Source organism: Manacus candei, unplaced genomic scaffold (assembly GCF_025592945.1).
Source record: "Manacus candei isolate 608988 ecotype Guabito, Panama unplaced genomic scaffold, ASM2559294v1 h1tg000074l, whole genome shotgun sequence".
In the NCBI taxonomy this organism is placed as follows: domain Eukaryota; kingdom Metazoa; phylum Chordata; class Aves; order Passeriformes; family Pipridae; genus Manacus; species Manacus candei.
In genome coordinates this window covers 2,529,173-2,556,046 of record NW_026138122.1, presented here as the reverse complement: position 1 = coordinate 2,556,046, position 26,874 = coordinate 2,529,173, and the positions used below count along the sequence as shown (strand labels likewise).

Here is a 26,874-nt window from a genome sequence, read left to right as displayed (position 1 = left end):
CTTCTGGGACAGAAGGTGTAGCAGCCATTTGGCAGTGTAACAGCTTAGGATGGGAAAAAAAGAGTTTATTAACCCAATAAAAGAACGTAAGGAAAAAGTAAGTTCATACAACACTGGAGCCTGGCCAAGTTATCAACAGAAAAATGTTTCTCCTCACCTGGTAGAGGTTTGTTAATAGCTTTGTTCCTACAATACTTGCCAGGGACTGCCAATTTCTGGGTAACGATATGGTTTTGGCTTTCCACACTAGGTGCTAAGTCCATGCTGATTTACAACAGCACAGCCTAGAATAAAGTCCAGTGTCCTCAGAGAAAATTCTGCAGGCTGATGAGCAAGAACCAGTTGAGGCTTTCAAATCTGCTTTTATATGTTTAACTATTTTTGCTTTTACGATATTGCTTTTACGATATTGTTAAAGGGTGGTAAAACTGAATGAACCTATCAGTGAAGAAAAAAGAGCCAGGCAGCCCCCTCCCAGCACACTCAAGCACTCCTAAACATCAGAATGCTAAGCCAGATTCACCCTTCAGAAGAAGTAACTGCAGCTTGAGCTATTCTGTCTGCAGGTACTGCCAGTCCATGCTCTTGTTCAACTGAGGATCTTCCCAGGCACTTGAAGTTTTGCTTCCCTTGTTTTCTCAGAATTGCCTCACTGGAAGAGGCAAGAGTTTCTCCCTTCCATGCAAACACTAATGGAATGATCAGCACATGCCCAGTATGCACTGATTGCATCAGGTTCAGTTCCAAAGGCTTTGGTGACTCTTTTCATTTCAGACCAAGGCCAGAGAAAGTAGTGTTGTCTGCCTTTTACATATCACTTTTTTTTTTTTGGCAGTATTTCCAGAGCTAAGAACACTTAAATCTCTTTCTACTGTTTTGAAGGGAAGTATACTTATCAACAGAAGACTGATGAATCTGGGCAGTACTCTTTATGTCATCTTGAAGCCACTGTGCTGAAAGGAAGAGAAGCCTTGCAGTGGCAGAAGGCAAAAGAAGACATAGCATAACTGTAGCCCAGTGGGTCAAGTCCTTCTTCTTGAACTGCTCCTGTATTTTGCAGTAAACATTCATCTGAAGTAAATATTCATCTCATAGAAGAAAAGCCATTTCAAATCACTCTGGAATAGGAGTACACAGGACTTTACATTCACAGATGACAGTACTTTCCAAGAAATTTCAGGTTATGTCAGCAAGCATGTGCACACACTTACAAATCCACGCATGGAAAACACTCCCACACACTCATACAGTGAAGGCTGCATAAAAGCTATCATTAACTGACAGGTTTTGGATCCAGCATATTTCCAAAAGAGGAATTAAAGTCATATAAAGAGGATTTGAATATTTTGAATGCATATGCCCCTATAAGACTATCTTTACTGTTAAAGTATAGGCCAGTGATGCTTGGATTTACAAGGCACACAAAACCTACTATTGCCCATGCAAAAGGAGCCACTAGCATTTAAACAGATTATTCCAACATGAATAGATAAGATCCTCTCTCCAGATGCCTAGGGCTCCATCTGGTACCTGGAAATCAAAGGAAGCTTTGCCACTAATTTCATTGAAAATTAGTCTGAAAAATCAATGAGAAAGAGTATCCTACTTCTTTTAAAGAGAGAAGGTAAGCATAATAATAATTTTTAATGTCATTATCAAAGAACAATTACAGAAACAATCTGAAAGGTTGAATAAACTTGACCTTAAACCAATGACTTTTGCAAGATTCATCTGCTAAGAAAAATTTTGAAAAAAAATAAGTCAGTAAACATCAAATGCCCTACTGGATCAAAAGCTTTCAAAGAAAACAAAAAAAGAGTTATTTTAAGACATAACTAGTCAAAAATAAGTTGATTTGGTCTATTATCAAACCCAGCTCAGAAAGGGAGGCACTCTGATTAGACCAGAGTAATAATATCTCTTCCTCAGATTAAAGGGTTAATACAATCTGAGTCCTTCCCTAACTCAGCATCCATCATCCAATTTCCATTCACCACAACTATGACTATAAAAGATTTTTGACAGCCTCAAACACTACCTTTAGAAGAAACCCACTAGGCCCCACTAGTCATGGGCAAAACCATCTTATCAGCAGACCTTCTAACTACTATATAAAGAACATTTCTACATTGCAACACCTTCAGCTGCATGAACTCTGCTTTGGGTCTTGAAAACTGTCTGTAAACATCTACTGTTATTTCATTTCATGCCTACTGAATATCACAGAAGTGAAAGGAAAGTTAAGACAAAGATTATTTTAGCTTAATATCTTTTTCTAGAAGTTAGAAGCTAGTTCTCAGGAATTAACTACTACTTCATTCACAAGAAGAACAAGAAAAGTCACTAAGCCTTAATTTTCATAAATGGAAAGCTTCAAGAAATTCAAACAGAGAATTATATGATGTTTCTTCAGGGTGCCTGTTTTCCACACAAATCAGTAAAATATGTTTTTATGAGAAACAGTATACACCTCCCACTGCACTCCTCAGACACACAGTGGGTACCAGTTACACTTCTGCTTTTCCCTTCACCTGGTACCTGAAACTGAAACGCTGGTCAGATCCTCACATTGTTTTCATTACACACGGACAATATAACTGAAGGTGGAACTTATGGGGATTTTTTTTTGTTCATTTCAGCACAGTTATAGAAACCTGCAGTAAGACCACGTGCCCTTACACCAGGCAAGGCTGACTATTCCACTTCAGTAACAGAGCTAAACATACACTTTTAAGTTTAATGCTAATCATCTGAGTAGCAAACAGTCATTTCTCTTCATGTTTAATGTCTGTGCATTTTTACCTATAGGTTTAACTTTACGTGATCTCTGCCACTGCTCATATGGTGCATGACATCAATTACCTTTTAAGTTGATGGGTATGCATATGGAGACACCTAACTAACACAACCTGAAAGCTAAGACATTGAAGGACAGATAAAACTCGTGTGTAAAACCTGACAAAGAGCAGGCAGCTTTAGAGGTATCTGGACACTTAGAATTTCCTGTCTCTAAAACGGGATGAAGGCTGAAGGTGGTCTTGGTTCAGCAACTATCCTTAAGCATAGACCCTACAATGTGATAGAAATCAGCAGGCATGCTGAAATTGCCATGAAGTTTAAGCTTAAACTAACTTAGTAGTTAGCTTAAGCTTCTTTTTTTTTTTTTTTTTTTTAAGTTTGCTTACTTTTAGGTAGGTAAAGCTTAAAATCTACTGAAAATTATGCTTTCTGATTTCTGGGTGATCCATGTAGAAAAATGCACATTGCTCAGAACTGGAATGGAAAACAATGAGGTTGCTCTATCACAGTATTTGTAAAAAGGACAACTGTAGTTCTCCACAAAAATACAAGCTCTAGGAAGAAATGGAACAATTATTCTCCATTGATCATTTCTGCATAAAGCTTTACTCAGACTCCCTTTTGGATGCTGCATAAAATGTCTGTGGACACTTTTTTCTTCCAAAATGACACAATTAGTATGCATGGAAGCCCAGGAAAATTATGTCCAGAATTCCAGAATTTCCTATGATTGTACTGCCTGGCCAAACACTTCAAAGAAGGAAGGTGTACCTTAAAAAATAAAAAAAAAATCTTAAATAAGTTGGTTGCTTTGTTCCTGTAAAACTAGAGGAGCTGCTGTACTATGGGACGTCTGCTAAACTCCTACATTTGTAAAGTGGTAAAGCTTCTTAAAGTAATTCAGTGCACATGAGGTGAAAAGTGAAAGTTATATGGGATGTCCCAGTGTAACAAACATTTCTCATTGTAGTGTTACAAAATTTCTTACCTTTCTATTGCCACCCTTGAAAATCTAATATGATTATTAGTAATAAAGCTTATAAGGGGAGGGGAAGCCAGTTGCATTCAGTGCTCCATGGAGCACTGCATCAATAGCACAAAAGATCTACTACACTGTTAAATATAAAGGAGATTTTCAGCTTATCATCCACAAATGTGTTCGTCTTCAACAAAACTTCCAGCTCAGGCAGACAGACCATGCAGCACAGCAGATCAATAGGCTATTACTGCTTCAACCTGTCACCCCACTCCCTTCACACACTTTGCTATTATTATGATATACTGAGCTACCTCTAAAAGTTAAATCAGTGCTGGTTTACTGGAACGTGCTGAAAAGTGCAGCATTCTGGGCACTGGTCCACAAGCAGGCTACAAAGGAAGTACTGTCTGTCAGAAAGGTGCAACAGACAATACAGAACAGCAGTAGCTTGGGTTATGTTGCTTCCATTGTCTCTACTTATTTGTCCAAGCTGAATTAGATGTAGAGGTAAATATATCCAAAGGACTTAAAGGTAAATATGAAATTTAATTCATAAGCAACATGAAAACAACTGTTCTGGTTCAAGTCAGTATTCTGTGTATGATGCTTTCTCCTCATGCCCTCCTTGCCTTTGACCACTTTCAGCTCAAGTGATTTGCTGAGCCTCCTACAGATTGTCTATTCAGTAGTAGTATGGATTGCTTTTCAAACTGACTCACCAGCTACTCCTTAAATCTGTCTGTAGTTCTTCCAGTAACATTTTCCTTTGGCAAGGTGCTCCACAGTCTGCCCAGGACTGTGTTATCTTGTATGCCTTACTCTCCCTGGTGAGTTCTTGGGTTAGAAGAGGCAGTAAACAGGCAAACCCTGCCTGCAGTGCTCATACTATACCCTGCTCATCAGACCACCTCTCTAAGACATCTCTAAGCCAACTCATCTAGTCCTAAATCAGAGGCATTTCTAAAACTTTGCTTATTGTTCTTGCCTTTGCTGAAACTTCTCCAGTTTCAACACTTTCTTTGTGATAAGAAGAGAAAGCATGGGAGAAACAGGGATTTACACAATTGTATAATTATGCTTTTTGGTTTGCTCCAAATTTGTTATCTAGTTATTCTTCACATTTGTTGGAACTAACGGTCTTTCTGAATCTGCATGGTAAGAATCACCTCAGAGATGATTGTTTTACACAGAAATCAGGACTACTTTCTTACTTTTCTACACTGAATTATATCTGCTTTTTTTTATTCCTCAGTATATAAGTAATCTCATAGTATTACTTTCTGCAATCCCTGTCCTGCTACCTTGAATAACTTCATAATATCAGCAAATGTTGCTCATCCTTTTTCCCTGCTTACCTGTGACTATGTTAAGCAACTGAAGTCCAAGCATGTCAAGCTGCAGAACTTCACTGTTGACCTTCTTCAGTTCCACAGTGGAACTATTTATTCTACCCCTTGCCTCTTTTCTAGTCAGTAATTTATGTATTTATGACCTGCAGTCTCAACATTGTACAACAGCATTTACTATATGTATCATAATTGTGGCATGATCAAGAGACCACTTTTTCCCAAGGGAATTCATAAAAAATAGACAAAGAACAAGGACTAGACATGGAAAAACCTTCATATAGTGTCCTCCAATTGTGTTGGTTCTTAAAAAAAAAGAAACCCATAGAAAAACATCTATATATTAGGAGGTAAACTGAGATAATTTATGTGACAAGGCAATAAGTGAGTTAGCCAAAGAAAATCAAGTCATCCTGAAACAAATTTTCCAGAAAAAGGATAACTAATGTACAGAAGAAAATGACTCTATGATGATAGGTCTGTTGAAAATAGATACAGGTTTTTGAAACCTTTTTTGTTGGCTATCACCATACCCATGCTATCATGACCAGTTATCCAGTTCTCATAATGCAGTTACACAGCTAGGAAAGGTTCACATGACATAAAAAGAGGGTGTGAGGAGAGGGAGATGAATGCAGACACAAAAGGTAATGGAGGAGATGGATATCACTAATAAAAATAATATTTGGGTGAATTGATTCAAGAGATAAAACAGATCACCAGAGGGCAGATCGACAGGATATTATTGAACATCTAACTCCTAAAGTAAGGCAACAGCAGGAAAGCTAATTGTTCCATTCCCTGCAGTAGCACCTCACTAGCAGGAAGCTAAGATTTTTCTGAGATAACCAAATTCAGTGGCCACTAAAGCTGGATTACAATCTACTTCAGCATTCTCCGGGTTCTTGCTCTTTATTGTGTTAGCTCACCCATTAATAATACCTCAGCCTACTTGACTTTCCTTGGCAGTTATTCGTAGTCAGCCACCCATGGCACTTTAGCCATTTTCTGCTATTTCAACTTAGTGCTAAGGTGTATTGCATCACTGAGAACTAACCTGCCGCCCTCAGTTGCAAGGCTCTCCTCCCACTTCCTAGATCACAGAAAACTCTTACAACTTTCCTACTTTACTTTATTCCTTCAGGTAGTAAAGGAAGGAAGCTAATGCTGTGTATGGCCTTAGGCTGAGATTGTCCACTGCCCTGAATCATGTGCTACCTCCTATAAATTCCCAGCATCCAGAGTGTAGTTACTTAAAGGAATATCTTGTTCCTGTCATTCACATACTGACATTATCAAATCATTAATAATTTCTGAAAATTTAAAAGCTGCTCTAAGCTTTTCCTTTTCCTTTGAGACCATACAAGTTAAAAGTAAACATCAAGAAAGTTTTGCACTTCTGCTAAAAATAAAAAAAAAGGAAAAACCCAATTGAAAATGCAGATAGTGTTAAAAAACAACTGAAATATAAATTGAAAGCTTTGTGGCTGTCTCTCTTGGAACAATCATGTTAGAAAAAAGGCACCATGAGGAGTTCAAATGTGGTACACAGTCGATAAGTTTAATAAGTATCTTTAAGTACCATTAGATAATTTTACAGTTTGTCCCTGGCCAGAAAGGGGAAGTGGGCCATTAAAGATGCAGTATTAAGAAAGAATTATCTGCCAAAGTGAGCAGAGGCTGGTTGGCTGAATTAGTGGCTGAAGTCTGCAACTGAGAGACTTCACACATTTCTCTGTCTGTCCCAGTCAACAGGAATTAACAACAGAAAGTTTAAAAGAGAAACCAGTGTCCATTTTGCTCTGCAAAGGGTATTGGAAGTTCACATAGAAAGACAAACGACTTGCCTTTTCGGCATCATATTCTGACAAATAGGTTATCAGTCAAAATTTCAGTCACTGGATAACAGAATTGGTGGTGGAAGATGACAACTTTGAATTTCCATCTGGGTGATTAAATCTAGACCAGATGAATATAGACATTATAGAGGAGAATGCCAGGGACATGTAGCAGCCAAGAAGAGACAAAGTACAAAAAAGAGAAAGAGATAATTTGTTTTATTCAAGGAGAAATATTATGAGGTATTTTCATTATAATCACTGAAGGAAAAAAAATTAAAAATAATCTGTAACTAGTAAGCCTGATCCTCAATATCTGATACTTTTTGTAGTCAGCCACACTAGTGTGAAAGCAATTTTCAGTTTCAAATAATTCAAAGGTTATCTGTGATTTGATTCATAATCTATGTTTCCATCCTATCTTTTTCTCTTTGCCTACAAGACACTGGTCTATTATCCAAGATATATTTTATGAACAAGTGTGTGTAAGTACCTACACTCTGGGAATTTTTACAAAAACAGATTTTGCTTGCCACACCTCCTGTTATCCCTCCCCAGAGAGTCACCTGCCTGTGTCTCCCAACAGCTGTCAGTTGCACTATCTCAAGGGATTTCGAAAGAAGGGGGCTGTCATCCCCCAGTTACAGCACAGAACCTTTCAGCAGGGTCAGTTTCAGACTAGTTTGCCACAAAATTCCACTTAAAATGTAGTTATAAGCACATCAGAAATTGTAACATTTGTTCTAAGCAACCACATTATAAACATTGGTGGAATGATTAGAGGGCTGCAATGGAGAGACGCGGGTTTTTAAGGATGAAGGGGCAGGAATGACGAGGTGGGGAAGTGACCTGCTGTGTAAAAGCAATAGAAATGCAAACAGAAATGCCCTGGGACAGTCAAGAGCTTCTGTGTTAAGACTAGTGGCAGACCAACACGGGCACTGTTGTAGTGGGTACCTGCTATCACCTGCCTGCTCAGGAGAAAGCAGATTAACACATTCAGCAAACAAGTGGAAGTTTAACATCACAGCCTCTGGTCCTCCAGGGGAACTTTAACCCCCCTTAAGATCTACTGGAAGGGCTGTCCAGTAGGGCTTATGTAATTGGGATACTTCTCAAGTGCATTGCAGCCTCCTGGAACACGTAGTGGAGGAGCCAAGAAGGGAAGGTGTTCAGCCAGGTCTGATACTTAAAGAAGACAGAAGAAGACGATTGGGAAATGTGAAAGTTGGAGGCTGCCTCGGCTGCAGTGACCATAAAATGGTGGAAGTCAGGGTCCTAAGAGGAAACAGGAGGGCAAAAATCAAGACCACAGCCTTGGACTGCACCAAAGTACATTTCCACTTCTTCAGAGACGTGCTTGGAAGAATCCCAGGACAAAGTCCTGTGGAGAAGAAGGTTCCAGTAGGGCTAGCTGATAAGCAAGGATCACATCCTGTAGTTCAAGAAAGGTCTGTCCTGACAAGAAATCAAGCAGAAAAATCTTACAGAAGAAAATCTTACATCCGCAAGATGGATGAGCAAGTTGCTGCTAACAGGAGTTGAATCTGGGAAAGTACGTGAACAGCAACAAAAAAGGACTTTACAAATATATAAACAGTAAAAAGAAAACAAAGGAAAATATGTGTCTGCTGCTGAATGGAGCACAGGAACTGGTGATAAATGGTACAGAAAACTCAGTGCCTTCCTAGAGCTCAGTCTTTACTAATAAGTTTGGCCTTCACAAACCCAAGGCCTCTGAGAACAGAGTGAAAGTATGGAAAAAAGAGTAATTACCCTCTGTGGAGGAGAGCTAGCTTGGGAAAAAGTTAAGCATACTTGAAATGCATAGGTCCATGGGGCCTGAAGAGATGCACCCAAAAGTGCTGAGGGAACTGTCAGTCATGGCAAAGCCACTCTTGATTACCTAGGAGAAAGCACAGATCACTTCTATCTTCAAGAAGGATAAGTAGGAAGTGTGGGCAACTCCAGGGCACTGAACCTCAGTCTCTAGGAAGGTGTTGGAAGAAAGTTTTTCTGGAACAAATTTTTAAATTCATGAAGGACAAGAAGGTTTTGGGAGTAGTCAGCATGGATTTACAAGGGGAAAACACATTTGTCCAACCTAGTAGCTTTTACAATGAGGTCACTATTTGGGCACATAAAGGAGGGAGCAGCTGATTTTCTTTACCTTGCTTCTAGTGAAGCCACTGTATTTCCACCCTCACAGAAAGCTGACAAAGTACAGGTTAGAAAAGTGGACAATGACAGGGATCGAAAATGGGCTGAGCTGCTGGGCCCAAAGGGTTACTACCAGTGGCATGAAGTCCAACTGGAAGCAAGTCAGGAGCTGTGTACCTCAAGGCTCAATACTGGGGCCAACACAGTTTAACCTTTCCATTGATGACCTAGATGATGGATCAGAATACATCCTCAGGAAGTTTGCAAATGGCACAAAGCTGGGAGGAGAGGCTGATACACCAGATGGGTGTGCTGCTGTTCAGAGGAACCCAAGGAGGCTGGAAAAATAGGCAGAGAGAAATCCCAGACAGAACTCTCAACAAGGGTAAATGCAAAGTCCTGCTTCTGGGGAATAACGATCAAGGCACCAGCACCTTCTGGCAGTTGCATAGCTGGAGAGAAGCTTTGTTGAGGAGGACCTTTGGGTTCTGGCAGATCAAGCTGACCATAGTTGATCAATATGCCCTCAGGGTGAAAAAGGCCAACATTGTCCTGGGTTGCATTAGGAAGAACACTAGCAGCTGGTCAAAGGAGGTGATCCTTCTCTCTACTCAGCCCTGGTGAGGCTGCACTTGGGAGTTCTAGGTCCAGTTCTGGGCTCCTCAGTAGAAGAAATACATGAATTTAATTGAACTGTGTCCAGTGAAGGACCACAAAGATTATCTGTAGGATAAAGCAATAGCTTTCAAAGTCAAAAAAATAGTCAAATAGTAAAAAAAAAGCCTTCAAAAAGGCTCTATTTTTTTTTTGGTATGATCTCTGCAGCTGCTTGACATAAAATTCTTTGTCAAAGTAGATATCCAGTTTTGTTGTCCCATGCTACATGCCCCATAAAGTGGGTTTGGTGCACTACAGTGGTACTGGTGTATGTCTAAAGATCCCACCTATTGGAGAAATTTTCCCAGATCTTTAGGACAGTTTTGGCTAAGAATTGAATACAATGAACTGATGAAAAGAACTGGGCTTTTTTTTTTCTCTGTTTCTCTGTTTTGGCTTACACACTCTGAAATACTTCCAATGACAGAAATCAATAATTTAATGCTCCCACTTATTCCATATAAAATCAGCCAGATTTTAGATTCAGAAATCTCACTGGAAGTCTATCACAGTTAGAGCCTGACTCTGTTTTCTTATATTTATGAAACCCAACGTTATGATACCGATACAACAAACATAGCTTTTGTAAATCAGCCCTATAAAATCTCCCATAACGAAAAGCCTGCTCAAAAAAAACCCAAATAGCATTGTCACCAGCATTCATGTTGAGAATGAAAAGATTTTTAAATTTTATTTAAAGAGGAACTCTTAAGACACATTTTAAATGGAATGAAAAGAAGTTTTGTGTGCATTAACAGCTGAGGCCTTATAGTAGGAGACATGCTAGGATAAGCTGGGGCCGACGACAGGAGAGATTAACAAGGAAATCCTTCATTTTAGCTGAAGGCTACATTTCATGCGATGATTTTTGCATCTTGAATATATATATCATTGCTTGCTTTACTGTAAAACTTCTCAGCTCATGTGCAAGCAGCTGAATGTTTTGAAAGACATCCTCAGTGTCCTGCAGGAGGCATGAACCATGCCAAACTAAAACTTTACCACAACCCTGGTGGCAAATGTCCACATGAGTGAATAACCCCTTTTTCTTTGAGTCAAGAAGTTCTTGTTTTTTTTCTCCTTTTCTACTGTTGTTTTTTCAGAAGACAGTTAAATTACTGTATCTTCTTTTTCTTTTTTTTTAATTTTTTGACATCTTTTGCCATGCCTTGGGACATTTACAAATGTTTGTGATCTCTGCAGCAAAAATATATACTGTTAGTTAACTGCTACTCAACCAGCTCAAGTTACAACACAACCTGAATACTAAAATAAGCACTGGTTTTTAATCAAAAATTTTGACTCCAGATGTTTAAAGAAAGGTAGTCATGGAATGCAACTAATTTTAAAGCATATAAATTCTAAACAGATGTATTGTTTTAATGCCCAAAAGTTCACTGGCACTTTTCCCAAAGATTTGATGTCACTCAGCACATGCTTTGGAAATGTATCTGCTTCTGAGTGCTACAAGCTTCATGATTTAGGGATTTGTCTATTAGAGGACTGAGTTCTTTTTGTTAAGGCTGACTGCAACCGATACTTTAAAAACCACAATCACCATTATTTCACCATGCTAATGTTGACAGTATACATTTATTGGTAAACTATCATGTTTCTCAGTTCAGCTGAACACCAGCTTCTTACAAGAAAAGGTGTTTCTTTCCATATTCAGATGAGTGATTTGTCTTTCAAAGATAATCTGTTCATTGTCGTCCCTTTTCCCTTCCAACTATTAGCTGTCTTTGTTTATTCCCTTCTTGATTATCTGACTCCAGATGTCTCGGCAACCTTCCTTTTGTTTCTAATGAGTCAAAGTGCCACTGGTTCACATTATGAGAATGAAATACAAGTTTCCACTGCATATTTTCAAGCATATGAAAGGGCACAGCCTCCCTGGAGCTCCTCAGACATGTGACTCAATGTGAGACGGAAAGAAAAAAAAATCATGTGTCAGCATTGTCTGTAAAGCCTGTTTCACTCCTATTCCACTGTGTTACTGAGATGCTCTGAGTGTTTATCAGGTCTTTTCTAATCTCTGACTTTCCTGCAAGGGGGTTTTTCTGCTCAGTCATACAAAATAGTCACTGAACAGGTATCATATTCCAAGGATTCTAAGCATGACTCAGAAGATTTTCCAAGTGAATCAAAACTTCTAAAGAGGGACACGTGAAACACCACAAAGATCCATTTGCACATAGAGGAACCAATTACCAGTTGGTAAATCAACTGCTGGAGAGCACTTTGTGTTAGTCTTCAGGGAAAACTGAACAACTTAGACCTTGGTTTTTGTGGCTTTTCTCTACTCAAAAACAATTCTCAGAGTTCAAATGAGTAATTGCAAGATGTGGGGTCTCATACAAACAGTGCCAAACACAGAAAATTGTTTGATATTTCCACTGCCTTTATGCTGCGCATGTAGGTTTTGTGGCACTGTAATAAGAATTTTTACAGTAAGGGTTGTTCATCTCCGTCACACAGAGCCTGTGAATGACCGTCAGGCTGCAGAGCCCTTCTCTGGGGATCCTTTCGTTAATGTGAGTTCTAGCATAACAACAGTCATCTGGCATCTCTCAGGGCAGTGCTTAGGCACACAGAAGGTACATTAACTGTCAATGGAAAAGTGAAGTTTGTTGCTTCAAGACAGCTTATGCAGTCCTGTCCATAAGATTTGTGCTCCAGACCCTTCACCAGCCCTTCCCTGGACACGCTCCAGCACCTCAATGTGCTTCTTGTAGTGAGGGGCCCAGAACTGAACACAGCAGTTCAAGGTGGGGCCTTGCCAAGTACAGGGGGAAGATCACTGCCCGGGCCCTGCTGCCCACACCATTATGATAAAAAGCGTCACACATGGCTTTTATCCACACAATGGGTTTTTAACCATGTATTTTTTACATACATATTTGACTTTCCTCCAAAAAATACCTATAAAAGACAGGAGAAGCTTACTTAAAAGCAACTAATGAGTTTTTCCTCTCCTAAGGTTTCTGATTTTGCTCTATTTACATACTCTATGTGAATCTGGAAGGCCAAAATTCTTTTTGAAAGATGGTCAAACTTAAAGGCAGTGTTGGTGCTTCTGGCTGAAGCAAAGACCTTGTCCTTGACTTAAACTTTCCAGAAGTTCCCTTAGAAACATGCTAAGTGGCAATCTAGCCACTCCACAGTGAAGTCAAATTGAGACTGTACTTAAACAGGACAAAATTATTTTAACTTCATACCTCTATGACTATAGTTCATTCTGATGATTGTTACTATTTGTCTGGGGAAGATCCCCCTGAAATACATCTCTCCCTTGGTTAGATTCTGAATAAAACAGGCCCCCAAAGTACCAGTGTTGTCCTCAAAAGACTGACCTTAAGAATGAAAATACTTTGCGGGAGGAGGGACTACCATGAATTTTCTACTATATTTCTGAGGTTAAATAACAACTTTAATTTGGCAAAATAAACAAAAAAGTAGTCATCAATAAAACTTATACTTGTGAGTCTTATTTTGCTTGGGTTCCAAACAACGAACCAGCAAGGTCATTATGATATGTAAATTCTACTCCCACACATATTCGGCTTTGCAGCCTATGACACAAAGTCTGTTATATAAGGTTTCAAATAAGAAGCTATTCTCCTTTTTCATAAGGGAAAGGAATGCACACAATTGAAGAATGCGAAGTACTCAGTTCACACAAACCCATTTTCCAAGGCAAATCATGTGCAAGGCATCACATTTCTCACACTCTTGAGTTGGGCACAAGCTCAGCCCCAGCATGCCATAGAATTAAGACACTGGAGACATCAGGCCTGCTGTGAAGGTATCTAAAGAGAAGAGGTCACCAGCTCAGTTAGGATAGAAGCTGTGGTTGCAGACTTGCTGATCCTCTAAGAGACTAATTTAAGTACTGTCCCACAGCATATGCAATCATAATGTGCTGGAGAGCTAAATTCCTCAAGAACAAGGGACATAGCAGCTACTGGACAGACCACTTCAGTTCCCACGTGGGACACCACTTCTTGCAGGTGCTCTGTACTTCTTTCTTCCTCCCAAAACAGTATGAGAGTGAGCAGCGATCCTGAAACCTTTCAGTTTTTGCAAACCCAGCTAACACATCCCTCTCCCCACGAGCTTTCCCTCAACCATTCCTGCTACCACTGAAGTTCTTCATTTTTTTTTTCTTTCCAGTTTCTGGAGCATGGAGAATGGAAGAAGAAAAATACTGAGACCTGCTTTTCTACGAATTAGAGAAATTAGCCCTTAATGATTACCTTAATACAGAAAATATGGCATATGAGGCATCAGACTTCTAATATACATCCTCCAGGTGAGCCAGCAGTCCTTCATACCAGGAGTGCCAAATTCTTCTCATGCAAAAGCAAAGAATGTGCAAAAGAATTTGTACTTACTTTCTACTGCAAATACTTTCTATTATTATCAGAACTAGACGGAAGAATTAATGAAGGGTTAACTCACATGTCTTAGCTGGAAGTGGAGATATACATACCTCAAACGGCGCATCCAACAACAGGTAAAGAGGATACACTAAGCAAGTTACCTGGAAAAGATAGCTTTGGGAGCAATGACCTGTCTGCCAACAATGACTGGGCTTGAGGATTGCCTAGACTACTCCTAAACTTAAGTCCCTATTCTTGTATAAGTAGAATACCTAAACTACTCAGGGTACTTTAGATATCAGACAAAAATAGGGAATCAAATTGCTCCAAAGTATAATCAGTCTGCAAGAAAGTAATGCAATGCTATGAAGACCAGATAGGCAGCTTCTAGTAAACTGCATCACTCACCATCCAGATGGGGTCAAGGCAATTTTCATCAATCTTCTGTGATGATACTCTCGAAGGATGCTAAGTTTGTGGGCTGGTTCATCCGCCAGCTTAGTTTACTTAGAAGCATCAGTTAGATCCTGAACCACAGGAACTGGAAAAATGGGAGAGGAGGAAGGTCTGACATATAATCTAGGAGTAAAGTATCTATCTGATATTTTCCAGGTACTTAGTGGTTAATTCAAAGCTCTTGGCAAGCACATCCATGCTGAAGGAGTGATCAAGAAAGGGCAGCAACAGGGAAAAGAAGATAAGAGTTACAAAACAAAATTGTTCTATAGCCCAAATCCAGCAATAGTGTGGTAGGTGTAAGGATTAAGCTGAAAGGATTGTTTGGATTTTACATCAGTCTTCAGGTGGTAGCCTACAGCTATATGTGTCCACCACTGAATGACTGAATGACCACTCTTCCTGCCAGCAATCTTCCTGCTCCCTGTGGCCCCTGGTGAAGCTTTGCCTTAAAAAAAGAAAGAAACAAACCATCTAAAGAGATTATACATTTTTTTTATTGAAGGGCAAGTGTGCATGAAGCAACTGCAGTTCCTGGATAGTGCAACTGCAGTGGCTGGGAAAAAATGAAGAAAAAGTATATGCAGCAAGTGCCAGCAAATGCCACTTTGTGCACACCACAAACACCTGCTCATACTTTGGAACAGCAGTGAGACAGGGATAACTGCATGAAAAAGCAAATGAAGCCACTCTCCTCACATTTCTACAGGCTGTATTGTGAAGAGGCCTTTGCTCAGAAAAAGTAGTTGAGCAGAGCCTATTCACCAGTCAGCTGCTCTCCTGTCCCTGCAGAAAAGTGACCTAATTGGTAATTTTTATTACTGGATAGAGATTCAGAAAAATTCTAGCTCAATACTAGTAAGAAACCATTGAAAAATCTGAATCATACCTGCAAGGGCCCTCCAGAGTCTTGCTCTGGTTTTGCAGATGCATTGTTGCAACATATTGGGCTCCTCTTTTGGAAGCAGCATCACACACATGCTCTGTGCAAAAAGCTCTGAAGTTGACAGCTATCAAAATTTACTAGTCAAACATGGACCAGCCAGTGTATTTCTAAAGATACAGTAACTTTTCAGCTGCAATCCTAGCTTTAAACATTTTAAAAGTATGTTTTCATTTTGATAAGCCATAATTAGGCTATTTTACTACAGTAACTTAATAACCCTTTAGATCCTCCTCTACAAAAAGTCTCATAACTTAAAAATGATTTTGTACTTCCTTTAATGTCAAATTTCAGCTTCTTACACTGCTTAACCAGTTATTAATCAATTTAGATCTTGTTCCTCAGGTAGCCTGGCAGTGTTGAAATTAGATTTAGGAGTCACAGGATAATTAGGGCTGGCACAGATTTTGGGAGGTTTGCAGCCCAGCATGCTACTTTATATAGCCATTGGATCAGATTGCTCAGGGCTTTATTCTGCCTGGTCTTGAAAACCCTGAAGGATGGAGATGACACTGAGATCCTGGATCCGAATCTCACTGAATTATTGATATGGGTCAGAATCAACTCACTCTGTGTGTGTGTGTGTGTGTGTGTAAGGACTGGGCCTAGACCTGCAGGTACATGTGTACAGTTCTCCAACCTGTGCTATGCTGGAGGTCAGATGAGAATAAATGCCATAATCCCCTGTGGGCTTAAATATCTGTGTATTTTTCCCAGTGACTCTTACAACAGAAAAAACTCCATTTCATTCACTAGAAAATCCAAACAAGACAGAATTGGTTAAGAAAGCTGCTTGCTTTCTTAACTCCTTTTTTGACACTGTCCAAAGTCATACGATGAAAGCTGACGATTACAGTTCAAAAGAACCTGCATGTGTCTTAAGGATCTACTGTTTTCAACTCCAAAATATTTCTTCAGACTGTTTACCAAAAAAGCATAGAGCTGAAAAAAGTAGAGAGTGGGAAGAAAAGGTACTTGGAGGCTATAAAATATTTAGATTGTCTATATGAGCCTGCGAAATATAAGCCTTGAATAGTGTTAAATTGTGAGATTGCTAAGTGCCTGGAAAAGCAATTACTATCTACTGAAGAAAAAGAGTTTACCCTAAAGCCAAATTAACCTCAAGCACACTACAAAAATGCATGTTTGGGACTAATATGGATACCTCCACCACAGCGGCCTGAGCAGGCACACAGACTCTCTACTCTGTTCTGTTCCTGCATTCCCACACACTGAGGGCTGAGATAGGTCTGCATGTGGTTACATGCAGAACTTGTTTCCAGAGCTGTCAGTCTCTTACGTGCCTTAAATCCACTTAAAGTGGATAACAGAAACTGAGAATAATGGAAATGTCTGCAATCCTCTACAGACTGTGAGGCCATTTTACAAGGACAGTCTTTAAAGTTTTGCTATACAAAGAAGTAATCCTGGTACTCAGCACCTGTTTTTGTCACCTGCACACAATTCTTGACAATTCTTCTATTCCCATATGAGGGTCCCTTGTTTTCTGCCAGGCAGCTCAGTATTAGTAGGAGAGTGGCTGAGAGAAGAGGCTCTTTACTAGGAAATGAATAGACCAGAATGACTGGAGGAAGAGAGGAAATAGCACCAGACAACAGGACGTAGAGCAACTGGGAAGAGGCCAGAGGCCGTAGTGTCAGTGTAGGCACTGAGAGGGTTAATACAACATCTATAACATTTATAACTCAACTGCACTTATGGTCTTTTTTTTAAACCACAGTGGAACAATACCATCACAAAATAGAAGATCCCCTGCCACCTGGCCATCCCTATTCTGAAATTATTTTTGTTGAAACTAGCTCTTTGGTGAAAACTGTGCTTAATCGCAGTTCTTGAAAACTCTTTTTAGATAGTTTGCATGAGATATGTCAAATGAAAGAGGAAAAGTTTATTAGGATTAAGCTGAGAAAGGTGTATTCAGTGTTTCTGTGATCAACTCTTATTAATCCAGTCTGGGTCTCTTCACCAAACTCATTTGCCAATGGAGAAGTCAGCCCAAATACCATCCACTAGACATACATTTTTCAGAACAATTATCTGCAGACTAGAAAGATTCAAATTAATCTCTTTAAGTTACAGCCACTCAATGCTTTAAAACTGTTGCACTATTAGTAAGGACATAGATAAGCATGTTTTGTTTTCTGAGCATATCATCTTCCAAGATCTACTTCAGCTGCTTAAGGAACGAACGATCATTATTTTCATTATTTTCAATCTGCAAATAGAGGTTTGCATTAGTACTCTGCCTCTGAACTCTTTGGTGTATCTAACTAGAGGCTGCTGCAGAATATGTAGGAACAAACAGTATCAAACACAATAACAAAGGTTCTCTCTCTGATCAATTGTGAAATACAAAGCATGTAACAATACGCATGCCTAGTGACTGCATTGCATTCAACAGCTTTATAAGCAGTACTCAGATAGGATGGTAGGTAGTATCATCTCCATTTTACAAATAGGTGATTGATCTGCAAATAAATCAGAAAGATTCTCTTGAAGGAAAAGGTTACTTACCCCAGGAGCAGATCCAAGCTTCCCACTGATTGTTTTGAGTGCCTAACTAGGGATTTGCCGACAGAAGAGGAACCCAGAGGAACAAATTCAACACAGCATGTATGTTTCTGAATTGTAAGATCTAAGGCCTGCCAAGCAATTTTACCAATAGTTTCATATGAAAAACAGTGAATCAAAAAGATAAAGAAAAGTGTGCAGGGGGTCAGTACAGTATCTGCAAAAAAGGCTCAAGAGGAGGGGAGAGAGGAATACAGGTACAAGTGCCGCTCTATGGAATAATGTCCCAAAGGTATCTAGAAAACCTCTTTATAGGACTGTCCAGTCATCTTGGTCTGCAATATGAACATAGCATAGTCCAACACTCCATGAAGGCTCAAGCAGAGTTATCCCCTTCATTTGGGTCAGTTCAAAGTGAGACAAAGACGTTTATGGACATCAAGGTTTCCTGTTTTGACTTGTATCAGAGTTAAGTTCCATTCTAGAGACCACAGGTCTTTACCCTTCTTCAGTTTCTTCAGGTTTGATTTAATCAACAACAGCAGAAGCTGCCGGGAGGAAAAAACCTGTAGATTGAGAGTATTTACTGATTCTTAGGCTTACAATAGGTGAGCCATCAGGATAAAAGTTCCTCCAGAAGTATCTTACTACAAATAAAGTGGGGAAGCATGTACAGCTGAAAGCTTGTGTGTTACAGATTATTTGTTTGTTCAGTAACCCATCAGCATGCCTGTGTGCTACCTGCTCCCCATATTTGCTGACATACCACACTTCCTGCATATGCAAACCACAAGAAAACAGAGCAATACTGGAATACTCTAAGGTGGAAGCTTGGTATAAAAGCCTGCAGAAATGCCAGTGGAAGCAAAATCACATATTTCTCTGCATCTTCAACCCACATTCAATTTAAAAAATCATTCATCCTGATGAAACATAAACCAACAAATGCTTGAGAAATCAAAAGCACTTTTCACTACACTAAATACATGATACTGCTTCTTCTGAAATTCTCCTTCTTGCTGTGTTGACAAAGTCCAAATTAAAAAATACAGTTACTCCATTCTTCTACCTATCAGTATAGAACTGGTAGGAACTGGGAAACAAACCACAAGTTTGTCCAGACAAATAGCTGTCAAGGTTGAGAATAATGTATTTCAAAGGTCAGGAATGTGACAGACACATCATCTACCAACTAGCCACAGGTTCTATCTGTATATAAACTGCAAAATATTGGGCTGAACTAACCCAAACATATTATTTTCTTGTTTGGAACCAGTCTGGGCCAAGTAGTAATATACAACATCTCACAACAAGTTCACATCTTACAGCAAGCTCCCAGCTTTTCCACTTCAAAGCAATAAATTATGACCCACTAATTAAAACTGCTAAAAATCATGTAAGTACATCGACATCTCTAAGGTACCTGTCTTTTTTTTTTTTTGTAATTTTTTTTTCCATACAGCCACAATTTTAGTTTTGCTTTCCATCCACTGTAAATACTGTATCCATTCCGGATCTGTCTAAGTGGACAGGCAAAGTGCAAAGCCATGCAAATTTGATTAGCTTACAAGAAGGTATTAATGCAATGCTGACGACCCTCACTGATTAACTCCAGAGGCTCACCAGAGACAAATATTTAAGATTAACAAACTCCACCCTATCCAGCAGCCACAGTTAACATTTCATACATTTCCCATTATTTCTGAACCCTCCTCCTCCCCACCTGCTGTTTAATGACTTGAATGACTTGACTTCCCTAAAAATGAAGGTGGGAAGAGAACATGCTTAGCACACAGAATGAAAGGCAGTTCATGCTTTAGGACATCTTCCTCGCACTTACTTACTCTTGTAGGAAATATGTTCTCATTGTTGATTTGCATCTCGATCCAGTCCATGAGAAGATTCATATATTGGGGTGCTGGCAATGCTGTGGGCTTCTTGTACTTCAAGTCATCCTGCCACCGGTACTCGTACTTAGGGCCTCCAGACATCACTGGGCAGGTCTTCTCCGTGCAGAACTCACAGATAGTTCCATAAATGAGGTTGATCCTATTGAAGAAGTCAACCACATGAACAGCCACCCAGTCATTTTGGTCTTCTCCACTGGGCAACTGCACAGCTGCTTTCAAGTCCAGGCCTGAGTTGAGAGACGCCTGTGCTCGTTTGTGAAGTTCAAACCTCTGGGTTCCAGGCTCAAACTTGCGTTTTGGACGGAAAGTCTTATCTTTATTAAAGACTTGCTTGAGTGCTATGGACATGTCTGCTAATCTTCTGCTCTGCAGCAGCTGGCAGAAATGCACGTCTGAGATTTAATGCAGGTATCTGAAAAGAGTTGCTCCCTATCACAGGTCCTCCAGGCCCTGCTCTTTTTCCCAGAGAAGCTCGTATCAACTTTGGAGCAATCTATCAGCTCTTCCTCTTGAAAGCCTCCTCAAAAGGCTTCATGTCCCTAAGGATATAGAAACAATACACATCAATGGTAAGTTCGAATCTGATCTTGACAGTTTGTTACTGTTTTACCATAATTTTCTAGTAATTATAATCTGAAAATATGTAACAAGCTAGCCTTAAAAACTGGCCAACCACTAACTTGATGATGAATTCAAAGCAAAAAAAAGGTGCCTCATTTTTCAAAGTATTATGGAATTAACTTCTCTGTTCATTTTAAATATCTACCCAAATAAAGGCTCTCAAGTTATAAAGTTGGGATTTCAACAAACCTCGTATAATCTGATTTTAAAACCAACCTTTTAATTTTGCTACATTTTTACAGAGATCATATAGAATATAAAATATGTGTGTATAAGTTTAGTAAACAAAATACTATGTGACAATTTAGAAGGTTTATCTAACTGCTGCTGAAGTGACCAGTGGTGCCTCAAACATTTGCCACAGCTGTACTGCTCTTCTCTGTAGGGAAACGAAATCCCCAGGCAAAACTTCTTATTTGTTCTCCATTTTAAATTACTGAGCAATTTGCTTTTGCAAATGTCATGGAACCTAGTTAGAGTGAAAACTACAGTATTGCACAGAAATAACTCCTGTTTCCCACAGAACTGCATGGAGATTGTTACTATTCTTGACCCACCTTCAGAAATTCAGTAGTGGACTCAGTTTTCTATTGAATTGTATAGAATTATTAGAAAGTAATTGTAAAGCTGCCGCTTTTTTTGTATAGCTCTATTCATCTTCTCTACAGGGGAATACTTGGCATTGTTGTTCTTACAAAAAGAAGAACTTAGACTTTGTGTTGTTCCATCTAACCTACTCTGGCAACAAAGAATGGTTTTAATAGTGAGACAGGCTGCATTAGAGCTTTGTTTACTCCTATACTTGAAAAAGAGTATATCATCACTAAATGTAGGCAATTAGTAGGTGATAGGGTAGATAGGTGCTGTCTAACAAAAGTTAGACTTTTGTTTTAGTACTGAAGATTTTATGAATAAAGGCAGAGAACAAACATTTTATTCTGTGCATTATTTAAATTTGCACAGAAATACCAAAATCGTATCCTATCAGCAGCTGATGAATTCTTATGAGATTTTGTTTGTGCCATTGTTTCATTTAAGAGAAATCATATCCATGAAAATTTTACTAGGCTGTGTGTGCCTAGCACTAAATTCTTCTGAAAACAGTTGCCCAAAGTTTTGCCAAGGGGTGAAACAGAAGAGAAAAAGATGCTTCTTTTTTCTTAATCACCACGAGAAAGCAACACCTTCCTGAGCAAGAAGAAATTTGGTGTGCTACACCCTGTGCCCTCGCAATAGGATGTAAATGCCATAAAAAAATCCTCTCCCAAATAGTTGAAAGATTAGCTTTCAGCCAATTTGTCAGCAAGCAGCAGTTACACAAAACCAGCAGAGAAGTGCTTTTTTTAACTTCTGCTGATGGCATGATGAAGGGATACTCCAGTTGTGACTTTATAAACAGTCATTCTCTCTGAGCCAGCAAAATACAAGCAGTTCGGGAATGAACTCCAAGGAGATTACTGTCATATCTGACACACCCGTTCAGTAACGTTCAAAACCAGAGATCCTGCATGATCAAATCCAGAGATCTTGAAATCTGACAAAGGTCACGGAAAGAAGACTTTAAAGAAAACTAGCCTTGAACAGTTAAGCATTGGCAGGAAATGAAGGTACTTTTAAACAGTCAACAGTCAACTTTGCCCTGCAGTTTGTTGTTTGTTGCTAAGACCCATAACCTCCAGCTCTCAAATACTCTGCAGCAGACAGCTGTTTACTTAAAAGCCTTTCAAAGAATAGGCAAGTACTGCTGCATAGACTGAGCTTGTGACTGACACACATGGAGATGCTGTGGAGCCACTGTCCCAGTTTGCAGTAATAAGGAGGTTAACTCCAGAGTTTCACAGCTCAGGTAACTACTTGTTTTCCCATTTTAATATACCTGGTGTTCTTATGTGGCTACTTTGACCTTTCTCACCTGCAACTATTCACCAGAACACACAAGGTATTTTTATTTACAACAATAAGCTGAGCACCAAATAAGACTCATCTTCAAAAGAGACATTTTAAAGCACAGTACTCACTGCTGTTGAACTTTTCCCAGGAAAAACAGAACATATAATATTTTATAAACTATTTTCTGCTGAATATGCAAACATAATTAGTCATATTAAATACATACTGTTTCCCGCTACTCTCCATACATTCAGTAAGTCTGCACAAGACCAATTGAAACAGAGAAAATGCAACCAAAACATCTTATTAAGCAAACAACTTATTATCTCAAGTCTTCTGTGTACCAGGAGTTACATGTTGAAATTGTCTGTGGAAGCAAACTCACATTCCAGTCAAATTCGTCTCAAACACTCATCCAAAAGATTACTCTACTGTGTAGCCAGGTGAAACTGTTCTTTAACTCATCAAGGCAGAATCAGGCCAAAGAATTTCCTATACATTTCCTGTCTGGAGAGTTTTCTTTTCAGCATCTTGCAATAAAAGCTAAGGGGTTTCCTTTTTCATCTTTCTGTAACTTTACACAGTACAAAAATACATTCTATCTTTGCAAAGCTTGCTTGTAGAAGCCAAAGTCACTACTTAGCTTCTCTTAGAGAGATAGCTCTCTCAAAATGTGACTGAAGGCTCTGCAATGCCAGGGGACGGACAGACTTGCTTTCTCATGCATTTTCATACGCAAGAATGAAAAACAGAAAAGTGTATGACCTGAATTTCCCAAAAATACTGCACTGAATCAGCCCTCTGAAATATCTTTTTGCATCCTGCTTCTTGATGGAATTTGCTGTCAAATTAACCCTTCTCTTCACTCAAATGCTAACAGAAATGAATGAAGAAATAAACAAGAATTTAGGTTTTTCTGAACAAGTTAAAAACAGCATCACCATTACTTACTTCCCTAGACTAAAGAAGCTTTCACTTTACCCACGGGAGATAAATGAACAGGCCCACCTAATTTTCAGAAAAGATTAAAGACAGAGACTTTAGCTTTCTTCTCCTTCAGAGGCTGATGCCAACAGGAAAGCTCTAGCCAAAATCTGTGGGCTCTAAGAGCATCTTTACTGCTTAGGTAACAAAGAGGCAGGAGTTAATGGTAGGATGGCCACTCCTCTGCTTAGGACTGAATCACTAATCCATGGCAGGAACTCATTCACCATTAGACTTCTGCCATATTGCTGTACTGTTTGAGTCAACAATCAATGATGAGAGGTTTGTTATTCCATCCCAAATCATATACTGTCAATTAAAACTTTGTACTGGAGGACAAAGACGTGAATGAGAAATGGTCCCAGTTTCATTATCTCAGTTGGTGTCTGGAGATGTACTTCAGAGCTGAAACACTGTGAACAATATTGTGGTATTGGTTAGACTGGATCACAACTCCTTGAAATCTGTGGCATAGTAGCAGCCACCCTCATTCCACATAAAATTAAATTTGACTATTGCTAACAGATACTTTGCAGATTACTGTTGTATCATAGTAATATCCGCAGGACTGCTCCTGAATACTTGCATCAAAAGTGATAGAAACTGGCTTCTGGTCTTTTATTACAGATCCTAACTATACAATGGGGCATAAGGAATGACATTGTCAATCATGATATTTGGCTTAAGGGTATACAGAGACAGTGTTCTGCATGCTCTTCTGAACTAGATGCTTAACATATGACTGTCCTGACAGGGGCAGCTCAGAGAGGCAACTCCTTCCAATCATTCAGTTTCTTTTCTTTCTTTTCAGAGCAATGTATTTCTGAAAGTTTGTGACAGTCATCAACATCTTTTCCTGATGGACTATTCCAAAACAAAAATAATACAATTGAGTGAATTTCCTTGCTGGCAGAGCCATGAATGAGAATTGTAAGCACAGATTAGGAGATGCTTAGAACGGAGAATCAGACCTCACAAGCTCCATCCATGGCATCAGCACAACAGTGATCAATATTGTCGCCAGCCTTATGCACATACAGAAACAGCAATTCAGTCTAAATATCAGATATACATCTGGAAATAATAAACCAGTCCTGTCCCTGCAGATTCCACTAAAAAAAAAATCCACAGCAAACCACACACTGTGACTGCCATCCTATCTGAGTTAAATACCTGAGTTAAAAGCATACTATATCATTTTGTAATATATTTTCTATTAGATAATGGGTAACAAGAGTGCTAAATGACACACTGTTTACAGACAAATACCTTTCATCACAGGAGTCTAACGAGCAATACACAAGCTTTAGGTATCTGCTGGGAAGGTAGCTGATATAATTCTTGTTTTATTAACCCAGAAAGTGAGGAAACATGACTTCTCCAGAACCAAACATAGACTGAACTGTCTATCCAGGAGGACACTATGAAAACTCACTCTGCATCATCTGATGTTTACATTTTTCTCTCCAAAATCTAAGTCGCCATTCCTTATTCTTTCAGGAGTGGTGCTGGTTGAGAGGCAATTTCCTCTTCTCTAAAGCTACTGGGATTACTTTAACTAAGAACCACAAAAACAATATAGCATCATCATATTTTCCATGAACATGTTAGGCAACGTTAGGTAGAACAACTGCATTTTTGTGCCCCAGTGCTTTATTTGCAGCAATTTAATTTCACTTCTTTCAACAAAGTTCCTGGTTCCCTTCTATACAGACTACAAAAAGAAGCCACTCTTTCCTTTTAGGAAAACTGGTTATACAAAAAAATTAGAAGTGACTTCAACAGAGGTCATTTCTATGATGAAGCTGTTTGACAGCAGCAGAATCAGTTATAACTATTCAAATCTTAGATGATAAGTGCTATTTTTTTAATGCAATTGAAGCACGTTTTTTAAAATGGGGAATAACTGTTTGTGTTTTAACAGAGAATTGACCTCTCAACCAGTATCATTTAATACAAGTATTAAATCCAATTACATCTCATCTGAAGTTCTGTAAAAGTACACTGATCACCATGAAGATACTGTAAGTACCCTGGCACTTCTTCACTAGAAGTTTATATTGTTACAGCATTCAAGGCAATCTAGTCAGTAACACGGACTTACTGTAGCATACAGTTTAAGGTGAACTGAAATAGGTATCTCTCAGAACTACAGTAAAGAAGCTGCAAAGAATACATGACTTAGAGTACACTGAAGTTCAGCCTCTGCTCCCCTGTCATCCAGGAATTTAAGGTCTTGATTCTTATAGACTGATAGCTGATAGTCATGCAGGGGTACATATGACTACATTTTTTTTCCTGAAGACTCAGTCCAGCTTCCCCTTCTCCCCTTTCATGTTCCTACCTTCTTGTGATTTCCCACATGATGCCTAGCCCAGGCACCTATATATCCCCTTGCAGTGAGCTATATGAGACTCAGATGTAAACCATAATAATTAAACAAACCACCAATTTTTCATCCCAATCAACTTCTTTGATCCCATGTTTGGCCACACAGAACAGGGAAAAGGACAACATAAGGAAAGGTCTGTGTTGAAGGCAGAGAGTGAGACAGATGGAATAAAACCTCATGGGAGTGGTTATTTAGCCACGGCCATTTAAGTGAATCACAGTGTTTGCCATGATAATTTAAGACCTCCCAAACCTTTAAAGCACATGGGAAACTCCCTTTAGCTCAAGTAACTACAGAGGCTGAAGTCTGACAGGGTGACAGATCACAGTGAAGCATGGAGTTCTGACAGTCCCCTTCAATCCTGTTTTTTTATTACACACTCAGGTTTTTCCAGTTCTCTTCCTGGTTCACAGGTTGTTACTACTCTGAGCTGTGGCTAGCACACGTGCAAGCACAGTCACTAAACCACATTCTCTCTAAGTACACAAACAGCCTCTGCCTTCAATTATCAAGCTCCTGTGACCTGCTACATCCTTCCACCACTGCCAAAGCAAAGGCTTTTTGACTTGCATGTGCCTTGTCTCCTCAGCTGCTGTTACAGTCATAGCTCTTGTATACCTGCAGCTGACCGTACCGGTGGATTGAGTGGGTCAGCTTAATGCAGTATGAGTAGCAACAGAACCACCTCACTAACCCTGCCACTGCCCAAATCCCTCAGTCTCTATGGATGGAGACCTCACCACAACAGCGGATGGTTGATATGCTTTTGCAGTATGAACACTGAAGCATTTGCTGCAACAGAGAACCGCTATCCTTCATTCCTTTAAAAACAGTACACAAAAGACAGGTGAAATTAAACTGTGGTTACTCTTCAAAAATCTCTTTGTTCTGTTCAGCTTAATTCCTAAATGTACATTCTGGCTTTTAAAAGCACTGGCACAATTGAGTAGACACTGAGAGCATTAAAATAGGATTTCTTGCTCAC

At 39.3% G+C, this 26,874-nt stretch overlaps 1 protein-coding gene across 12 annotated transcripts in view; it reads right to left on the bottom strand.

Moving 5' to 3' along the window:
- Positions 1 to 26,874, bottom strand: part of MOB3B (MOB kinase activator 3B) — a 92,169-nt gene that overhangs the window by 32,495 nt on the left and 32,800 nt on the right. For 8 of the 12 annotated variants that reach the window (XR_007907990.1, XR_007907992.1, XR_007907986.1 and 5 more), the window contains one exon: positions 19,933 to 20,541. Coding sequence is in view for 1 of the 12 variants with exons in the window: in XM_051809078.1 (XP_051665038.1) it covers positions 19,933 to 20,350 (418 nt within the window). In the remaining 11 variants the exon portion in view is untranslated. Of the gene's footprint in view, positions 1 to 14,569; positions 14,703 to 19,932; positions 20,542 to 26,874 lie in introns of all 12 variants that reach the window. The other 4 variants (XR_007907994.1, XR_007907993.1, XR_007907995.1 and 1 more) reach the window with 3 other exon arrangements.